The 19,056-nt window shown below is 22.7% G+C and overlaps 3 protein-coding genes across 4 annotated transcripts; all 3 read left to right on the top strand.

Moving 5' to 3' along the window:
- The first annotated feature begins 853 nt into the window (after positions 1-853).
- Positions 854-6,294, top strand: LOC127291582 (zinc finger protein 728-like). Its single transcript, XM_051320778.1, has 4 exons — positions 854-1,547; positions 2,811-3,063; positions 3,187-3,832; positions 5,519-6,294. The coding sequence occupies exons 1-4, from the start codon at positions 1,338-1,340 to the stop codon at positions 5,760-5,762; spliced, it is 1,353 nt and encodes a 450-aa protein (XP_051176735.1). The 5' UTR covers positions 854-1,337; the 3' UTR covers positions 5,763-6,294.
- A 571-nt stretch (positions 6,295-6,865) lies between these two features.
- On the top strand, positions 6,866-11,513 carry LOC127291556 (uncharacterized). 2 transcript variants are annotated; one of them, XM_051320744.1, is made up of 3 exons: positions 6,866-7,103; positions 10,283-10,703; positions 10,788-11,511. In XM_051320744.1, the coding sequence occupies exons 2-3, from the start codon at positions 10,292-10,294 to the stop codon at positions 11,216-11,218; spliced, it is 843 nt and encodes a 280-aa protein (XP_051176701.1). In that variant the 5' UTR covers positions 6,866-7,103; positions 10,283-10,291; the 3' UTR covers positions 11,219-11,511. The 2 variants fall into 2 exon arrangements, with proteins under 2 accessions (XP_051176701.1, XP_051176700.1); XM_051320743.1 differs by having other exon boundaries at positions 10,283-11,513.
- A 1,828-nt stretch (positions 11,514-13,341) lies between these two features.
- Positions 13,342-16,801, top strand: LOC127291558 (ATP synthase subunit delta, mitochondrial). Its single transcript, XM_051320747.1, has 4 exons — positions 13,342-13,479; positions 13,721-13,863; positions 15,981-16,178; positions 16,425-16,801. The coding sequence occupies exons 2-4, from the start codon at positions 13,744-13,746 to the stop codon at positions 16,590-16,592; spliced, it is 486 nt and encodes a 161-aa protein (XP_051176704.1). The 5' UTR covers positions 13,342-13,479; positions 13,721-13,743; the 3' UTR covers positions 16,593-16,801.
- The last annotated feature ends 2,255 nt before the right edge of the window (positions 16,802-19,056 follow it).

Below are 19,056 nucleotides of genomic sequence, written 5' to 3'. Positions count from 1 at the left end.
TTAATACATACCTAAAAGAACGTTTTCGCAAAATTTCAACCACAAAAAATGATAAATATTAAGTTATTTTAGTTCAAATTAAAAATTTTTGGAACTGAATTAAAAATTCCAAACTATAAATATCTCGTTTTGTAAAATTGCAAATATTTTGAAATTTTTGCCACATTTTATAGATACCAAAAGGAACATTTTCGCAAAATTTTAACAACAAAAACTGCTAAATTCTAAGTTATTCAGGTTCAAATTTCAACTTTTTTTACATGGAAATAAACCCAAAAACGAAGTTTAAAATTTCAACATCATTTGAATCACAAAATACCAGTTTTTAATTATAAATAATTATTTCCTAGCATGAGATAAAAAGGGGGTTCTAAAATTTTTACCACATTTCATATAGACAGAAAAAGAAACATTTCTACAAAATTTTGAAAAAGAACTAAAGAAAATTGTAATTAAATTAATGAAAAAGAAAAAAATCAGTTTTGAACTTTGTAACTAAAAGAATGTTTGTTTATAAAGAAAACAAAAGTATCCTATTGCACCTTGCACATTACTTTTCTCTCTCTCTTTTTTTCACCCCTCGTGGTACGTTGCCCCATTCAACCTTATATATTTGGGGTTAGGAATTATAAACCAAAGAACGTCAAACGATTCCCCCCAATGGCTTTCTAAATACAATTACGCATTTACTTGAGTGAGAAGAAGTGGGACCGAGTCGACCAATCACAGATCAACCGGCCGAAAAAGTGGGAAGGGGATCGCTAAAATTTAGACATCCCTTGCCCACACCTCCTTAATATATATAAACCCAAACGTGAAATTTTAAATACTCTATCAGTATCATTTCACTAACGTACATCAAAAAATTACACCACGTGTGTGATTCAAAAAGTATATATATATATATAGATATAACAAAAATCATCGTTTTAATGAAAAATCATCAAATTGTGAAACAATTTTTAAAGTGCCTCGCAAATCTTTTTTTTGGGAATTTTATGTGTTTATGTGTACAGTGTGTTTTGTAACCAGTGATAAAAAAAAATCCAAAAATTATATATATTTTTTTTTTAATGAAAATATATACATAATTATTTATTTAAAAATATATTTATCGAAAATTTTTATATTATACAATATAAAATTATTATAAAATACAAAAGTATTATAAAATAAAAATTTTGTTTTAAATTTTCCACAAAAAACAATTTTTATTTGGGAAATTTTTTGCGAAGAAAGAGCAAAAATAAATTTTTTGAGTAATCAAGAAAAATTGTCGGTACAAAAAGTTTTTTTGAAAAAGGCAGAATTGCCAGGTAAAAAAAAACAGCTTTCATATGTTGGACACAATGATTAGTGGAAATAATTTTCCATTGCAAACGGAAAGTGCATTAGTTGCAAAATTTCCACGTGTCGAAGAAGAAGAATATTCTGGACACATTGGACGACCTTATGTTAAAGCAGCAACTGAATTGAAATCAGATTCAGCGACAGAAGTTATTGACATTGATTGTTTGGCACACAATGAAAATCCATTATACGAAAAGGTAAGGAAAAGAATATTTATCGAAAAACATAATAAAATTCAAAAATTTTGGAATCATTTTTTTTTTATTTGCAATTTTTGAGCAAAATTTTGTTTTTAAATCAAAAATTTAATGTTTTTAAAAAGGCTTTTAAATTAGAATTTTTGTTATTAATTTTAAATTAAAATTATTTAAAATTAGAAATTTCTTTAAGAATTTGAAATTATTAAATAAAATTATTTCAAATTTTAAATTTAGAATGTTTAAAAATTTTAAGGTTTCAAAAATTTAAATATAAAATACGAGGTTTTGAAAATTTAAATCTTTGAAAAAAAAATTTTAACGCTCCACAAAATTTTAAGGCTTTTAATTATGAATAATCTTTTGAAAATTAAATTAAATTTCAGTTTGAATTAAATTTTAACTTTAATTTTAAACATTTGAAAAGAAAGAGCGATTAAAATTTGGCAAATTTTATTTTTTAATTGAATATGTTTCGAATTTAAAAAGTTTTCAGGAAAGTTTCTAAAAATTTTTGAATGCCAAAAAATTATTGAAATATTTTAAAATTTTAGAAAGTATTAAAATTATTTCACAATATTAAAAAACTTTTTCAACTTTACAAGTTTAAAATTTTTGTCAACTTAAATTTGAATCTTTCACAAAAAATTTAAACTTTCAAATTTGAGTGTTAAATAAAAAACTTGTTTCCGATTTTTAAAGCTTTTAAATTTTAACATTAAAAATTTATAAAAGTCTAGAAATTTTTAAATGTTTAAAATTTAAAAATGTTTCAAAAATTGAAAACGTTTCTTTTATATAACACTCAAATTTGAAAGTTTAAAATTTTATAAAAAAGTTAAAATTTAAAAGTTTCAAAAATTTTAAACGCTCTCTGTAATCAAAGCGATTCAAATTTTTGAAATATTTTTGCTAATTTAATATGTTTCGAATTTTCAAAACCTTTCAAGAATGTTTTAAAATTTTTAAAGCTTTTAAAAAAAACATTTAAGTCTCAAAATTCAAAAATTTTAAATTTAAACATCAAAAATTTTAAAAGATTTCAAAATTAAACGCTTTAAAATTTCAAAAATTTGGAATTTTATGCTTATCGAGTTGAAAATTCGCCAGTGCGTTCATTTCTAGTTTCCAAATTTTTAAATCCTCAAATTTCAAACAAAAAAATCTTAAAACCTAATTAAAAAATGTTCTACTTTTAAAATTGTTAAAATAATTTAAAGGGCAAAAATTAATAATTCGCAATTTTTTTCTCGATTATTACAGATAGTGGAAATAACAGCCAGAGAAGGACGTCTACATTGTATAAATGATTTTGTAAATACTTCCTGTTGGTTAAAAATGGTACCATTGGCAAAAGACTGCCAAAGTCCTAATGTCATGCTAATGAATGCTGAAAGGGGTGTTGTTTTAAAAACAATAAAAAATATTTATCCAGGTGAACCTCTTTTAATGTGGTTCACGGAAAATATTTTAGCAATGATGAATATTCCATTTTTAACGCCAAGAAACATTTTAGGTAATTTTTTTTATATATATATATATATATACTTTAAAATCAAGAAACATTTTTATCACATACAATAAAAATTAAATTACAAAAGAAAATAAATAAATTTTGTTCTTCTTTATTTTTCTGTAGGAAAAAATCGTTACACATGTGAAATGTGTAATTTTGCCTTTGAATGTCCAAATCCATTGAAAATTCATTTGGCATTAAAATGCAATCGTTTGGATTTAAGTTATTTATGGACAAAATTGGCTAAGGAATATAATGCACCACAAAAAGCATCATTAATATTAAATCCATTTACACCAATAATTCCATTTAAATTTCAATTATCTGGCACGCCAAAAACAAATTATAATGAATTATTTGCCTCAAGAACATCGCCGGAGACAATTGTTAAAAGTGGAGGTAGTCTTCATAGTTCGGCATCATCATCATCGGCACAAAGTTCACCAGAATCAGTTATCAATGAAAGACGACCACCAAGTTCAATGGATATTTCACAAGTTAAAAAAAATTTAACAAATCATCATTCAGCATTTAAACCCTATCAAAATAAACCAATGATGTTTAGTGGTGTATCACAAATGGATGATCCATTAATGAGTCATTATCAAGTTGTCCCAACACCGGCGCCGCCATCTTCATTGTCGCCTGGTGTTCATGCTGCGCAACTCGAGACAATATGCAGTAATTTGGGAAAATTGAAACAGGGTCATAAATGTATTTATTGTGGGAAAATTTATTCAAGGAAATATGGTCTCAAAATTCACATCAGGTATGTTTGGAAAAAATTTTTTTTTTTTTTGATTTTTGAAATTATTGTTATCGAATTAAGTATATAGTTAATACACTCAGAGAAAAAAAAAGTTAATTTGAATTAACCAAACAGTTTAATTAATCTATTTTGATATAATTAAAAAAGTTAATTATAGTTAATTCAAATAGAACTTTGATTCATTTCAATAAATGCATAAAATTCATTTAGTTAACAGAAACAAAATTTTTGTTTAAAGCAAGCGCATACACAGAAAATTATAAGGTATTAAAATAAGCTGCAACGCTTATTATTTTAATCTAATTTTGCTTATTTTAATACCGAAATGGATTAAAATAAGTAAAATTGGATTAAAATAATAAGCGTTGCAGCTTATTTTAATGCCTTTTAATTTTCTGTGGTGGCATTAGTTACTGCGGCATTAGTTACTGTGGCATTAGTTACTGCGGCATTAGTTACTGTGGCATTAGTTACTGTGGCATTAGTTACTGTGGCATTAGTTACTGTGGCATTAGTTACTGTGGCATTAGTTACTGTGGCATTAGTTACTGTGGCATTAGTTACTGTGGCATTAGTTACTGCGGCATTAGTTACTGTGGCATTAGTTACTGTGGCATTAGTTACTGTGGCATTAGTTACTGTGGCATTAGTTACTGTGGCATTAGTTACTGTGGCATTAGTTACTGTGGCATTAGTTACTGTGGCATTAGTTACCGTGGCATTAGTTACTGTGGCATTAGTTACTGTGGCATTAGTTACTGTGGCATTAGTTACTGTGGCATTAGTTACTGTGGCATTAGTTACTGTGGCATTAGTTACTGTGGCATTAGTTACTGTGGCATTAGTTACTGCGGCATTAGTTACTGCGGCATTAGTTACTGCGGCATTAGTTACTGCGGCATTAGTTACTGCGGCATTAGTTACTGCGGCATTAGTTACTGTGGCATTAGTTAATTAAAAAATTAAAAAATGGTGGATCCAATATGGAGGACAAATTTACAAAAATTCTTTAGATTCACTTGAAAATCGTTACTCGCGGGTTTTCGGGGTCGCTGATTACGAATCTAATATCAGTTTTTCAAAATTCAAAATGGCGGATCCAATATGGCGAATAATAATTTAAAATATTTATCGGTTTCGCTTGAAAATCGTTACTCGGCGGTTTTCGGGGTCGCTGATTACGAATTCGAGGTCAGATTTTTAAAATACAAAATGACGGATCCAATAAGGCGGACAAATTTTCTAAAATTCATTGAATTGGCTTAAAAATCGATAGTCGGGTGGGTTTTTGGGGGTCGCTGAATACGAATTTGAGGTTAGTTTTTTGAAATTCAAAATATCAGATCTATAATGGCGGAAAAATTGTCAAAAATTCATTGGATTCGCTTGAAAATCGTTACTCGGGGGTTTTCGGGGTCACTGAATACGAATTCGATACCATTTTTTCAAAATTAACTATTTTTGCAATAAAATGTAATGAAAAGTAACAATTCGCAAAAAAAATTGACATTAAAAAAGATTTTTTACATTCATAACATTCTGTATATAAAATATTTTTACATTTTAAAATATCTATTAAATATTTACTTTGCAAAATTCAATAATATTATATTATAATCCCAATATGCTAATATTTTTTTGAACATTATTTTTAATTTTTTAAATCTTGTTTTTTCTTTTTTGCAGAACGCACACAGGCTACAAGCCATTAAATTGTAAATATTGCCTACGACCATTTGGTGATCCAAGCAATTTAAATAAACACGTGAGACTACACGCGGACACAGAAAGAAATTCTCCCTATAGATGTGATATTTGTGGTAAAAATCTCGTGAGACGAAGGGATCTTGACAGGCATATAAGATCAAGACATCAGGAGAATTCTGGCAATAGTTCAGATGCATCGGAGGATTTAGATATAAGTGGCTGAAAAATTTATAATTCTTTTATGGTATATATATATATATATATCAAATTTTACACCATAAGAGAAATTGTCTGTATTTGAATGAATGCGAAAAAATTTAATTTTTTACATTTAAAAAAAAGTAAATTGATTTTTAAAATTGTAAGGTGCAAATTATTAGCGATTTTTTTTTGTAATTTTTTTTTGTTATCTCAAACGCTTCTTTTATTCTTAAAAAAAAAAATAAGATAAAAAATCCTTTGCAGTTTGCACCATCAAGGGCCGTCCTTGTTTTATTTATTTATTATTATTATTATTATTATTTTTCTTTTAATATTGTTATTGTTTAAAATAATTAAAAAAAAGAGAGAACACTATAATGTGTATTTAATTTTGTAAATATTGCAATAAATTGTAATTAAGTTTTCTTGAATCTCCGCATCAAAGGATAAACGATGTTATTAAAAATTATTTATAAATTATTTTTTATTATTATTCTCAATTTAATATACCTCAAAATGTATGTATATATAAAGCAATGAATTGTATATAATTTTTTTTTTGTATATATAATATAGTAAATTATTATTTTTGACAATTAATTCGTAATTTATTATATATACCAAAAACTAATCTATGAATACGTTTTTTTATAACTTAATTTTTCATTTTTCCACATCAAAAATAGTTTTTAATTTTTTTTTTTTCAAACAAAAATTCACTTTAAAGAATTTTTATTTATTGACTAAACATTTTGGCGCTAATTTTCTGATAAGAGTTAATTCGGAATAAATATAAATTCTAAAAAATTAAAATTCGAACAAATACAAATTTTGACTTATGAAAATTCAAAAAATGAAAATTATATATTATATAAAGTAAATTTTCGCTTATATAAAAATTTTATAAAATAGAAAATCGGTTTAATGGAAATTCAGTCAAAAAATAAATCAAACAATTATATAAATTCTGATAAAAGAAAAATTGTATCTAATGAAATTATAAAAATTCTAACAAATTAATTTTATTTATTATTGATACGTCTCGAAAAAAAAAACAAATGAATATTACGAAACTTTACCAGAAAAATAAAAGTTAAGGTATAACGAATTTAGTGCGCGCACAGATATATACTTGAGCGCAGCTTGGAAATATTAAAGGAATACATAACACAATATACGCAGAGATGTATAGCTGAAAAAGCGCTGTTAAAAGATAGTTATTAGTGAGTGAAAAATATTTGTAGTGTAAAATAATAAATAGTAAAAAATATTAGAAATAATACTCAAAGTAATAAGACATAGTTAACAATATATTCTCCTTATATCTGTATACAAAAAAAGCATATAAATTCGAAAACAAAAAGTAAGTAGAAATATATTTTTTAAATAATTATTAAAACTAAAGAAACATATGGCGCATTCTATGGGAAATTTTCATTGAAAATTTTTTTTTTTCGAAATCTATATGAAAAATAAGGAAATGCGTATTTTTTTTATTTTTTTATTTGATGAAAATGAAGGAAGTTATGATGTTTTGAAATTTAACGTCAACGAAGAAAGTGTGTTTATTGGAACATTTTTTAATCTATTGTACTAATAAATTAAAAATTATGCTATATATGAAATTTGTTCATTTTTTCACAAATTTTTCAAATATGTGCTAAAAAATAACGTACCTATAAGAGAAGCAACAAAAAAGTTTAAATTAAACTTAAAAAGTGAGTTTTCTCAAAAGAGACATTTTCGATTTTTAATTTTTTTTTGCATTACATTCTCTGATGATTGAAGAATTTTTTTCCCTATCTGCGAAAGTGTTTTTATTTTTTTATTTTTTATTTTATATGTTTTTATTTTTATATATTTTTCATATAGATTTCGAAAAACAATGTAACAATGTAACGAGATACAAAATTTTATAAAAATGTATATTTCAGTAAAGTAAAACAAAAAAAAAAACAAAACAAAACATTTAAAATTTTTATAACTTGATAAAAGTAATCAGTTACATAAAAATATATAGCACAATTTTTTTTTACTTTCTTTTTTGTTTCTACATACCTGGAAATACTTTAAAGCAAAAAAAAATTTATTCGAATTAAAATTAAAATATTTATTGAATATTAATTGATTTTGAATTGAAACGTTTAAAAATAATTGAAGTTCAATTGAAATTTTAGAAAATAATTGAATTTTAGTTGATTTTGAATTGAAAATTTTAAAGATAATTGATTTTGAATTAAAATTTTGGAAATTAATTGAATTTTTGTTTATTTTGAATTGACAATTTTAAAAAAATTGATTTTTTATTGAAATTTTGAAAAATAATTGATTTTTAGTTGATTTTGAATTGAATACTTCGAAAATAATTGAATTTTAGTTGATTTTTAATTAAAATTTTTGAAAATAATTGAAAATCAATTGAAATTTTAGAAAATAATTGAATTTCAGTTGATTTTGAATTGAAATTTTTCAAAACAAATTGATATTTAATTGATTATGAATTGAAATTTTGAAAAGAATTGAATTTTAGTTGATTTGAAATTGAAATTTTTGAAAATAATTTGATATTTAATTGATTTTGAATTAAAAATTTTGAAAGTAATTGATTTCGAATTTAAATTTTCAAAAATAATTGAATCTTAGTTGATTTTTAATTGAAAATTTTGAAAATAATTGAAAATCAATTAAAATTTTGGAAAATAATTGAATTTTAGTGGATTTAGAATTTAAATTTTTCAAAATAATTTGATGTTTAATTGATTTTGAATTAAAAATGTTGAAAGTAATTGATTTTGGTTTGAAATTTTCAATAATAATTGAATCTTAGTTGATTTTGAATTGAAAATTTTGAAAATAATTGAATTTTAGTGGATTTAGAATTGAAATTTTTCAAAATAATTTGATGTTTAATTGATTTTGAATTAAAAATGTTGAAAGTAATTCATTTTAAATTGAAATTTTCAATAATAATTGAATCTTAGTTGATTTTAAATTGAAATTTTGGAAAATACTTGAATTTCAATTGATTTTGAATTGAAATTTTTCGCAAATAATTGAAGAATTTATTAGAAATTACAAACAAAAATTAAACTTAAAAAAATTTTTTAATTTCAAAATGCTTTCAGATAATTGAATTTTTTGAAGAATATTATAAAAATTATTAAAAATAATTGAAATTTTTGTAAATAATTAAATTTCAAGTGATTTTTAATTAAAAATGTTTGGTAATTTTTTTTAAAATTATAAACAATTATTACATTTTATAAAAATTTTAATTGAAAAATAGTTTAAGATAAATGAATTTGTGAAGAATTTAATTGAAATTATTAAAAATAATTAATTTAGTCAATAATTGTAGTTAAAAATTTTGTTAAATAATTGAAATATAGATCTAAAGAAGATCGGCATTGTAAACTAAAAAAAAAAACGTATTTTGTTTTAAAATATTTAAGAAAAATGTAAAAAAAAATCTAAAAGGTCGCCTATTATTAAAATAAGTCAAATAAAGTCGCACTGAGAAAACTGTTTGGTATCATCTACTGAAGTTTGGTTCTCCAAACCAAATTTTTTATTTGATATTTATGTGTAACTAATCCGTTTGGTTCGGGCTACTAAATTTTTTCGTTGAATCATTTTGTTCGGTCTACCAAATTTTTTGTTTTGCACAACTAACTTATTGTTTTTAAGCAAACAAAAAATTTAGTTAAATGAAAAAAAAATTTTTCTTTTCTCAACCAAATTATTTTTTGGCTCACACTTATATTTTTTATTTTTCACTTAATTTTATCACTTTTGTTATCCTCTTTTATTCTTTTCGCTTTATATTACCTACCACCCTATGCCTACTTAAATTAATTTCTATTGCGGAAAAACCTAACTCATATTGTTCGATATGCATCACTAAACACACTTTTTTACCCAATTTCTGAAACACATAAAAATCCCGAAAACACTTGAATAAAACTGGACGACACGAAGAGCGAAGCATGGTTAACGTGTGACATCCGTAAACAGAGAAATAAGCCATATTTACGAGAACAGCGCATGCGCAATTGAGCATTCAGACGGTTTGGTTTGGAGAACCAAATTATTCAGTTAACAGACGCAAAAGCTTGAACGAAATTTTTGGTACAGCTAACTAAATTTCTTGATTGATTGCTTTTTTCGTTACTGTTATGTCAACTAAATTTTTGTAATCTTAACTAAAAGTGCTCTACCAAATTATTTCATTACCATTACATTATTATTTTTCTCAGTGCGTGTTTTTGAAAAAAGTAGAAAAAAGTTGTATAATCCAAGGCCTGAAAAAGTGAAAAAAAGAAAAACAAATTTTTTTAAAACTATAATAATTTATTAAAAAAGCTTACTCTAAAACTTTTTTGTAAAATATTCTCACTATTTTCAGATATGTAAAAATAAATAAAAAAAAATCGTGCCCAAATTTAAAAAAAATTCATTTATAAGAAAAATAATGATATTTTATTCAAAAATTATTTTTTCGTTAATTTAATGTCAAAATTTTTGTAAAATTTTTTTTTTCAGATTATAATTATGGCTTTAACAAATTTTGTAATCCTGCAAATTATTTATATTATTATCTTGTGCATCTGTATAAATGCTAATAGTACCGAGAAACAATCATCAGAATTAAAGGAGCAAAAAATTGCAAATTTAACAGCTTCTGGAATGGATGAACCAGAATTGTTTTACAATTTAACGCAAATAGATAATTTTGATAATAGAAATTGTACGAATCTAAAAGAAAAAATGACAATTCTTTATAAATATAAAAAATCTAAAAGAAATAATAATTTTGCTGGATATTTTCCTGATGAGCTTAATGATTCATTTAATGAATATCAAAATGGAAGTATACCTTCGCTATTAAGATTTGAAGATTTTTTTGCAATTCAACATTATACGAATCGTGGTTATCAAAGAATAAATAAAAATACAGCTGAAGGTAGACGAATGAAAAATGCCTTTTATAGATTAGCAATTATACAATCAAGATATGAAAATAATTATAATACTAAATTATTTAAAGGATTTGGTAAATCAACAATGTGGTTTAAAGAACAATTTAATAATAAAACAATAAAGGAATTTCAATTTAATGGATTTAATTCAACATCACCGGATGAAAATACAGCAAAAAGATATGCAATTGAAAGAGCTGGTAGCTATCAACAAAATATGACTGCAGCTATTTTTGAAATGAATTTTTCAAAACCATTTTTGAGTGCAAATATTGATAATATAACTATCTATAGCTATGACAAGGAAATAATTCTATTACCGAATACTAAATTCAAATTCGTTGATGCAATTTGGAAAAATGACGATTCAGGAATTAATTTAAAAATAAAATTAACATATAGCAATGAAAATATGGAATTATTCGAGCAACAGAAGAAAGTGATGAGGAAATTTAAAAAATTGCGTGAATCTGGTACCCAATTTTATGTAGATTGTTAGAAATAAAATATATTTGTCAATGTGATTTTTATATACCGGATATCCTAAAAAAAAATTTTGTAATCTAATGTTTTTTCGTTTTTTTAAACAAAAAAAAGGGGGGGAATTAAAAAAAAAATTTTAGAGGGTCCGGAACATAAAAATTACTCTGTAATTAAAAATCTTTCCAATAATTATTTAGTTTGTTAGCTTTTGTTATTAACTTTTCAAAATTCTTCTACTTGTTTGAAAAATTGATTGTTTATCGTTTCAAAGTATTTGACACTGAAAGAAAATAATATTAATAACAATTAATATGACAATATAGTTTTTATTAATTAAATTAATAATAATAAATTATTAAATATTTTGCATAAAAAAAAATTTAGAAATAAATTATTAAATTATTATTCTTTTCTAAAAATTTTATAAATTTTTAAGTATATACTCTAAATTAATTACTGGGAAACTCTAGTAATTTTTTCGCACAATGTACATATTTTTTTTTCAATTGAATTTTAATTTTGTGTTCAAAATATAAATGATTATAGTTTTGAAATAGAATTTTTTAAAGAAGTAAAAATAATGTAAATCAATATTAAAAAAAAAGTGACGTCATAATTTGTTTTATGAAGAAATAAGATATTTAAATATTGATAATATTGAATTATTACAAAACGAAAAAAAATATATTAAAAAGTATATATGTATTAAAAAAAAAATAGGTTTCTTGAAAAAATTGAAGATAATAAAAATTATTGGTTTATTATTTTTGCGAAAGTAAATATTACCAATAATTTTAAATAAATTCTTCGGAAATTAAATTACTATTATTATTATTGTTTCAAATACAGAAATTATTGATTTAAATGCAGTTTGTTTAATTCAAAAAAACATTATTTGATTCAATTAAATATTTATTTGATAATATAGTCAAGTAACCGATTATTTAAATAAAATAAATTAATTAATTAATTAAATAAATAAATTATTTTTCGGTTCTAATTTTTTGTTACATAAAAAATGTTTAAATAATGACATCATTCTATAAATTTACAACGAAAAATAATTTATTTAATTAATTAATTTATTTTATTTAAATAATCGGTTACTTGACTGTATTATCAAATAAATATTTAATTGAATCAAATAATGTTTTTTTTTTTTTTTTTGAATTAAACAAATTGTATCTAAATCAATAATTTCTGTATTTGAAACAATAATAATAATAGTAATTTAATTTCCGAAGAATTTATTTAAAATTATATTGAGAATATTTACTTTCGCAAAAACTTTTTAGATTCACATTTTTAAAATAATTAAATTTAAATTTATTAAATTATTATTATAACCTATTATTTATTAATTTAAATTAATTTAAATTTTATAGTTTTACTAAAAAAAAGTCATTGGTAATTTATTATTAATTTAATAAATTAATTTGTACTTTTATTTTTGTAAAAAAAAGTCAAGGAAAATTCGTCTTTTATTAAAATAAGTCAAAAGAAATCGCATTTTAAAAAAAAAGTCGAAAAAATGTACAATCTTTACAAATTTTTACTTCACTTCACTTTAGAAAATTTTGATAATAATATTTCATTGTCACCATACACGAAGTTTTTTTTTCCGTTGGATGAGAAAATTCTCATCAAAGTTGAAAAATAATCCATAACTATATAACATTTTTTCCCAACCATAATTTAACAATAGAAAATCAATGCAATTTAAAACAATAATTAACTATTTTTCGATCTGAGAATACAAAAAAAAATAATGAACAAAAAATGTCAAATACAAAATGTGAGAAATCTAACCTATAATTAAACGCGTCGGTTAAATTTTCCATTTTCAGACACATTTCAACACTGTCACTTAATATTTATATACTCATTAGTTAGAGAAATAATCATGATATACTCACAACACTTGAAAAGATTCTTTCTATTTGAATTGTATCACTATAAACTAATTATAAAAGAGTTTACAATATTATTCGTTAAACTTTGATGCGCGTCACTTTTCGATAAACGCCTGTAAAATGTTGTCTCCGCCAAGCACGAAATTCACAACCGCCAAATTTAAACTCCCCTATAATTGAAATATAAAAAAGTCAATTGATAACTTACCCACTGAAAATTTTCTTCATTACCAACTGATATCGAGTCACTTCTTTCCTTTTATTCCCACAGCGCTAGTATCGTTTATATTTTGTCTGCTGCTCCATTTTTTTGTGGATTTTAGAAAAAAAAAAAAATAATAGAATAAATTTCAAATACAAAAAGGTAAGGATTATTAATATAACCTTTTTTCAATTAATTAATATTAATTAATAACGAATGATCGTAGATTTATTTTGCTTATCGTTTAAAACTTTTCGAATATATTTTCTGTCGTCCCTCACAAAAAAAAGTGAGGTTATCTTTAATTTCATCTGTGATGTAACCAAATTATTTTATTCTCAAGTTTGACTTTTGTCCTACATCTTTTTTTTTGCACTCCTCTATTGAAATTTCAAATTTACAGAATTATTCAAAAAAAAAAAGAAAATGACGGCACTAGCAAGAACATTACGTCCTTGTTTGCAATGTGTACGATCACAAATTCGTGCCTTTGCTGCCGAAGCATCGGGCAATGAAATGAAATTCACATTTTCCGGAGCTAATCAGGTATCGTAATTTTTCATTTTCATTTTCATTTATGATTTTTTATTAGAATAATTTTAGAAATAATGGAAAATTAATTAGTGAAATAAGTTTTTTGAATTTTTCTTTTTTATTTTCACTTCCGAATAACTAAAAAAAACAGGCCTCGGATTATACGACTTTTCACGACTTTTTTCGACTTTTTTTTAATAAAATACGACTTTTTCCACTTTTTTTTTACATTTTTTAAAGAAAATAAGGTTTTTTTTTTAAGTATACAATGCAGATTTTCTTTATTACAATTATTTAACAAATTTTTAACTAAAATTCTTCACTAAATTAATTATTTTTAATAATTTTAATAAAATTCTTCACAAACTCAATTATCTTAAATTATTTTTCAATTAAAATTTTTATGAAATTTAATAATTGTTTATAATTAAAAAAAAAAAAAAAAAAATTAGCAAATAAATTTACAAAAAAAAAATTGCAATTCAAAATCACTTGAAATTCAATTATTTGCAAAAATTTTAATTATTTTTAATGATTTTTATAATATTCTTCGAAAATTCAATTAACTAAAAGCATTTTGCAATTTAAAAAATTTTTAAATTCAATTTTTGTCTGTAATTTCTAATAAATTCTTCAATTATTTTCGAGAAATTCAATTCCAGATCAATTTAAATTCAATTATATTTAAAAATTTTAATTCAAAATCCATTAAATATCAAATTATTTTGAAAATTTTAAATTCCAAATTAACTAAAATTCAATTATATTCCAAAATTTCATTTGAAATTCAATGAAATATTTTCAAAATTTTTAATTTAAAACAAAGTAAAATTCAATTATTGATAAAATATTCAATTCAAAATCAACTAAAATTCAATTATTTTCTAAAATTTCAATTCAAAAACAATTATTTTCAAAATTTTTAATTATAAATCAACTAAAATTCAATTATTTTCCAAAATTTTAATTGAAATTCATTTATTTTCCAAAATTTAATTTCAAAATCAATTAAATATAAAATTATTTTGAAAATTTTTCAATTCCAAATCAACTAAAATTCAATTATTTTCCAAAATTTCAATTTATATTAAATTATGTGCAAAATTTTCAATTCAAAATTAATTAAAATTCAATTATATTCTAAAATTTCTTTTTAAAAGCTTCTAAAATTTAATTATTTCTAAAAATTTTTTAAATTTGATAATTTTAATTATAACTCTCTTGAAATTCAATTATTTTTAATGATTTTTATAATATTCTTGGAAAATTAAACTATCTGAAACCATTTTTCACTTAAAAATGGTTTTTAAATTATTGTATTTTTGTCTACAATTTCTAATAAATTTGTTAGTCAAATCATCAAAAATTTGAAATTAAAAATCACTTGAAGTTCAATTAATTTCAAATATCAAAATTTTAAACCGTTGAAAATTCAATTACTTGTAAAAAATGTTATCTTTAAAATTATTTGATAAATTATTTTTAGTTCTGTAAAATTTAATTATTGTCTTAAAATTAACAAAATCTTTGTAAATTCAATTATTTCTAATAATTTCAACATTAATTCTTCCAAGATTATTATTATTAAAAAAAAAAATGTTTATTTAAAAATCTGTAAAACTTAATTAAGTATTGCCTGGAATTTTTTTTATAAATTTGTCCTATTTAAATAAAATTTTGAAAATTTGTCTTATAATTAGTTTGATTTTGAAATATTGGAATTAAATATTCTTGATAATATTCATTATAGAATTATTCTCATTACAGAATTAATAAAATAAAAATTTAATATCTAATAACATTAGTTATTTAAAGTAAAATATTCATTAACCAATTAAATTTTGTTAAAATAAAAAAAAATCGACTTTTTTTGGAATATAAATTGACTCAAAAGCCTTTTTTTGTGCATTATGAAAATTTGTCCCTGTTCAAATTTGAAATATTATTTAAATAAAATTTCATAATAATTTTTTCATCGCTAATTTTTTTTTTGACGCCTTTTTAATGATTCTTTAGAATTTTTCGTATGGATTTTCAAAATTTTGTATTTAAAAAAAAAAATAAATTCTAAAATTGTCAAAAATTAAGATTTGTTTTTTGGTAAAAATCGAAATTTACTTTTTTTACAGGTATTTTACGATCAGGCAAATGTTCGCCAAGTGGACGTTCCATCTTTTTCAGGATCATTTGGTATTTTGCCAAAACACGTTCCAACATTGGCTGTTTTAAAACCCGGAGTTGTCACTGTTTTTGAGCAGAGTGGCGAGACAAAAAAAATTTTCGTCTCCTCCGGAACAGTCACAATTAACGAAGACTCCAGTGTTCAGGTATATATAAAAAAGTATTCCATGATTTTTTTTTTTTTTTTTTTATAATAAATTTTTCCAAATTTCAAGTTTTTAAAGATTTTTTGATTTTAGAATGCTAATTTTTCTTAAAAATGTATGAATTTTAAAAGTTATTTTTTATTTTTGAAATTGTGAGCAAAAAATAAATCACAAAAAATTTGACAAAGTAATGATAAGAATAGGAAACATTTTTATGAATTTTTTTTTCTTTTCTTCTATTTATAGGTACTCGCTGAGGAAGCACATCCAGTTGAAAATATTGACAATTCAGCGGCAAGAGATATTTTAAGTAAAGCACAACAACAATTATCGTCAGCGTCATCTGAAAAGGACAAAGCGGAGGCAGCAATTGCCGTCGAAGTTGCCGAGGCTCTTGTTTCTGCTTCCGCATAAATTCTAATTCCAATTTAATCTAAATAAAAATCGCATTCGAGTCACCGTTACTTTAGTTTGTCTACATTAACATAAATGTTAAGACAAAAAAGCATCCGATCTTGTTAATGTAATGTTACACGAAAAATAAAGACAATATAGAAAATCTATAAAAAAAAAAAAAAAAAAATTTCCTCTCAATCTCAATAAATACAATATTTATTATTCTACTTTAAGGGGCAATCTTATTTATTTATTTTATATTTTTATAAATAATAATTTGTGATTTATTTTTTGATTTCAGATGTCAGCGGATAAAGCGATTTTCAATATAATTAAATGACAAATAATAATTGAAACAAGAAAAAAGTGCTCTTTAAAAAGACAAATTGTAATTTTTTTTATTTAACAATCAGAATTTTCTATTTGTCTGACTCACTTCAGTTAGTTCATTTGTTCTTGAAACTGCACGTCAGCCATTTCAAATTTCGTAAAAAAAATATTTCGAAAAAAATTTCTCCTTACTACCAGGATTGTTTAGCCCGCTTAAAACTCCTAGGATTGGTTCTTCATATTGGTAAGAATTTATGGTAAAAATTTGAGAGAAGAAAAAGTGGGGTTTTTGAGAAAATTGACTTTAATGATTTTTAGAAAATCATCTCCTGTTTTGTTAATTTTGAATCTTTTTTCAAATTTCAAATGTGATTTTAAAGAGGAATATACCCCCTACAAGATCCAAGAAAAATAATTTGATTGCATTCATTAGAAAAAAAAATTACAGGCGAAACAATTATTTTTCATTGTTCTTTCGAGTTTTACCACTCAAACTTCAAATGACCATAACTTCGTTAAACATAATTTTTATGAAAAATAAAAAAATACGTGTCTCTTTATTTTTCATGTAGAATAACATATTTCATCGACAGAAAAATCTACAACCTGAAGGTGGTCGACCTGTACGTTTTGAAATGGATTCAGCCTTTTGTGTATTTTTAACTTTTTATAGTAAATTTTTTTTACTTTGAAACAGTTGAATATTATAATCAATTCGATTTCTAATCATGAATCAATTCTCTCTAAAGTTGTCAAGTATTCAATTTAGAAGTGTCAGAATTAATACTCAATGTTTGTTAATATTGTTTAATTTTTATTACTGCACGCTCAAAAATTTCAAAAGCTAGAAGTCATGAAGAAAATTGTAACTGGGTTTGCGTTTTTTGTTTCGGAAAAACGTCAATAATGATTTCTATTAAAGGTGCAACAAATGATTTTTCATGACTAAATCTTGCACCTTTAATAGGAATAATTGTTAAATTTTTTCAAAAACAAAAAAGGCAAACGGATTTTCTTCATGACTTCTTGCTTTTGTTATTTTTAAGCCAGTAATGAAATTATGGGCAATTCTCCGCGTAGCGTACAATTTAATTATTGCTATTATTAAAAAATATTTTTTTTTGCAATTTAACAAAAATTAACATATAATCTTCAAGGTTAGTACTCAAGAATGAAATAAAACAATAAAAAACTGATACCAATAATTATTTTTATTATTATATATTGCTAAAAATATTTATTTTTGTTTCGTAAATGACAAACATCTCCGCATGACGGTTTGGCTCTTTAATTTGCATTTTAAAAATAATATTTAATTTGAAAGAAAGAATTTACGTATTATTAGAAATCGAATTAATTAATATTCAAAATTCAGAGAAGATTTTTTAAAAATAAATATTCGTTATTTTCTTAAAAAGCTTTGTTTTATTATTCGACGGTTAACAGGCGAAGTTCGGAAACATTCTCTATTTGTTAGGGTAACATCGAAATAAAAACCAATTACACTTAACAGTATATATAAAGCGAATAACTGTTAAAAAAAAAACTTCACACTCAATTAAAATAGAAAACGAAATTTTCAATGATTTTGCAAAAAAAAATGGAAAAATTTGTTTTGAGTCTTCAAAGTATTCAAAAAATTCCAGAGTTCAAAAATTTTATTCTTCATTTTCATTATAATAACATTAAAAATAATAGTTAAACATCTCTGAAAGTTTGTAAATACTTTTTGTAAATACATTAAAAAGAAAAATGTATAACTTAACTATTTATTATTTATTATCTAAATAAATGAACTTTGGTTCGATAAAACATATATAGAAATGTAACAAAAAAAAAAAAAAAAAAACAGTAAATAAATATATTAGCATTCTAAGATATGATTTTATAACTATAACATCATTTTCATGATTTTTTTTCGTTTTTTTTTTGTACAGTGACATATATATCAATTTAAAAAGCGTATAACAGAAATAACATTATGTACAAAGGTTTTTTTAAAAACTACATTTAGTATCAGTTTAAAAAAAAATTATTTTTTTCTATAAATATTATTGTTTTCATAAAAGAAATTGTTTTTCAAGAAATCGATTTTAACATTTTTCTCGCTATTCGTAAAATTTATTACTTAATTATAAAAAAACATTTTTTA

The sequence above is a fragment of the Leptopilina boulardi genome, unplaced genomic scaffold (assembly GCF_019393585.1).
Source record: "Leptopilina boulardi isolate dan_hultmark-lab unplaced genomic scaffold, ZJU_Lbou_2.1 LbouV2_144, whole genome shotgun sequence".
Lineage (NCBI taxonomy): Eukaryota > Metazoa > Arthropoda > Insecta > Hymenoptera > Figitidae > Leptopilina > Leptopilina boulardi.
The sequence above is the reverse complement of the archived record's forward strand: the minus strand, read 5'-3'. Positions and strand labels throughout refer to the sequence as shown.

Bases quoted from the DNA above. Each gene is read 5' to 3' on its own strand.
- LOC127291558 (XM_051320747.1), top strand. From the start codon at position 13,744: ATGACGGCACTAGCAAGAACATTACGTCCTTGTTTGCAATGTGTACGA. The intron at 13,864-15,980 runs GTATCGTAATTT...CTTTTTTTACAG, and splicing joins CATTTTCCGGAGCTAATCAG to GTATTTTACGATCAGGCAAA. The intron at 16,179-16,424 runs GTATATATAAAA...TTCTATTTATAG, and splicing joins ACGAAGACTCCAGTGTTCAG to GTACTCGCTGAGGAAGCACA.
- LOC127291556 (XM_051320743.1), top strand. From the start codon at position 10,292: ATGGCTTTAACAAATTTTGTAATCCTGCAAATTATTTATATTATTATC.
- LOC127291582 (XM_051320778.1), top strand. From the start codon at position 1,338: ATGTTGGACACAATGATTAGTGGAAATAATTTTCCATTGCAAACGGAA. The intron at 3,064-3,186 runs GTAATTTTTTTT...ATTTTTCTGTAG, and splicing joins AACGCCAAGAAACATTTTAG to GAAAAAATCGTTACACATGT. The intron at 3,833-5,518 runs GTATGTTTGGAA...TCTTTTTTGCAG, and splicing joins GGTCTCAAAATTCACATCAG to AACGCACACAGGCTACAAGC.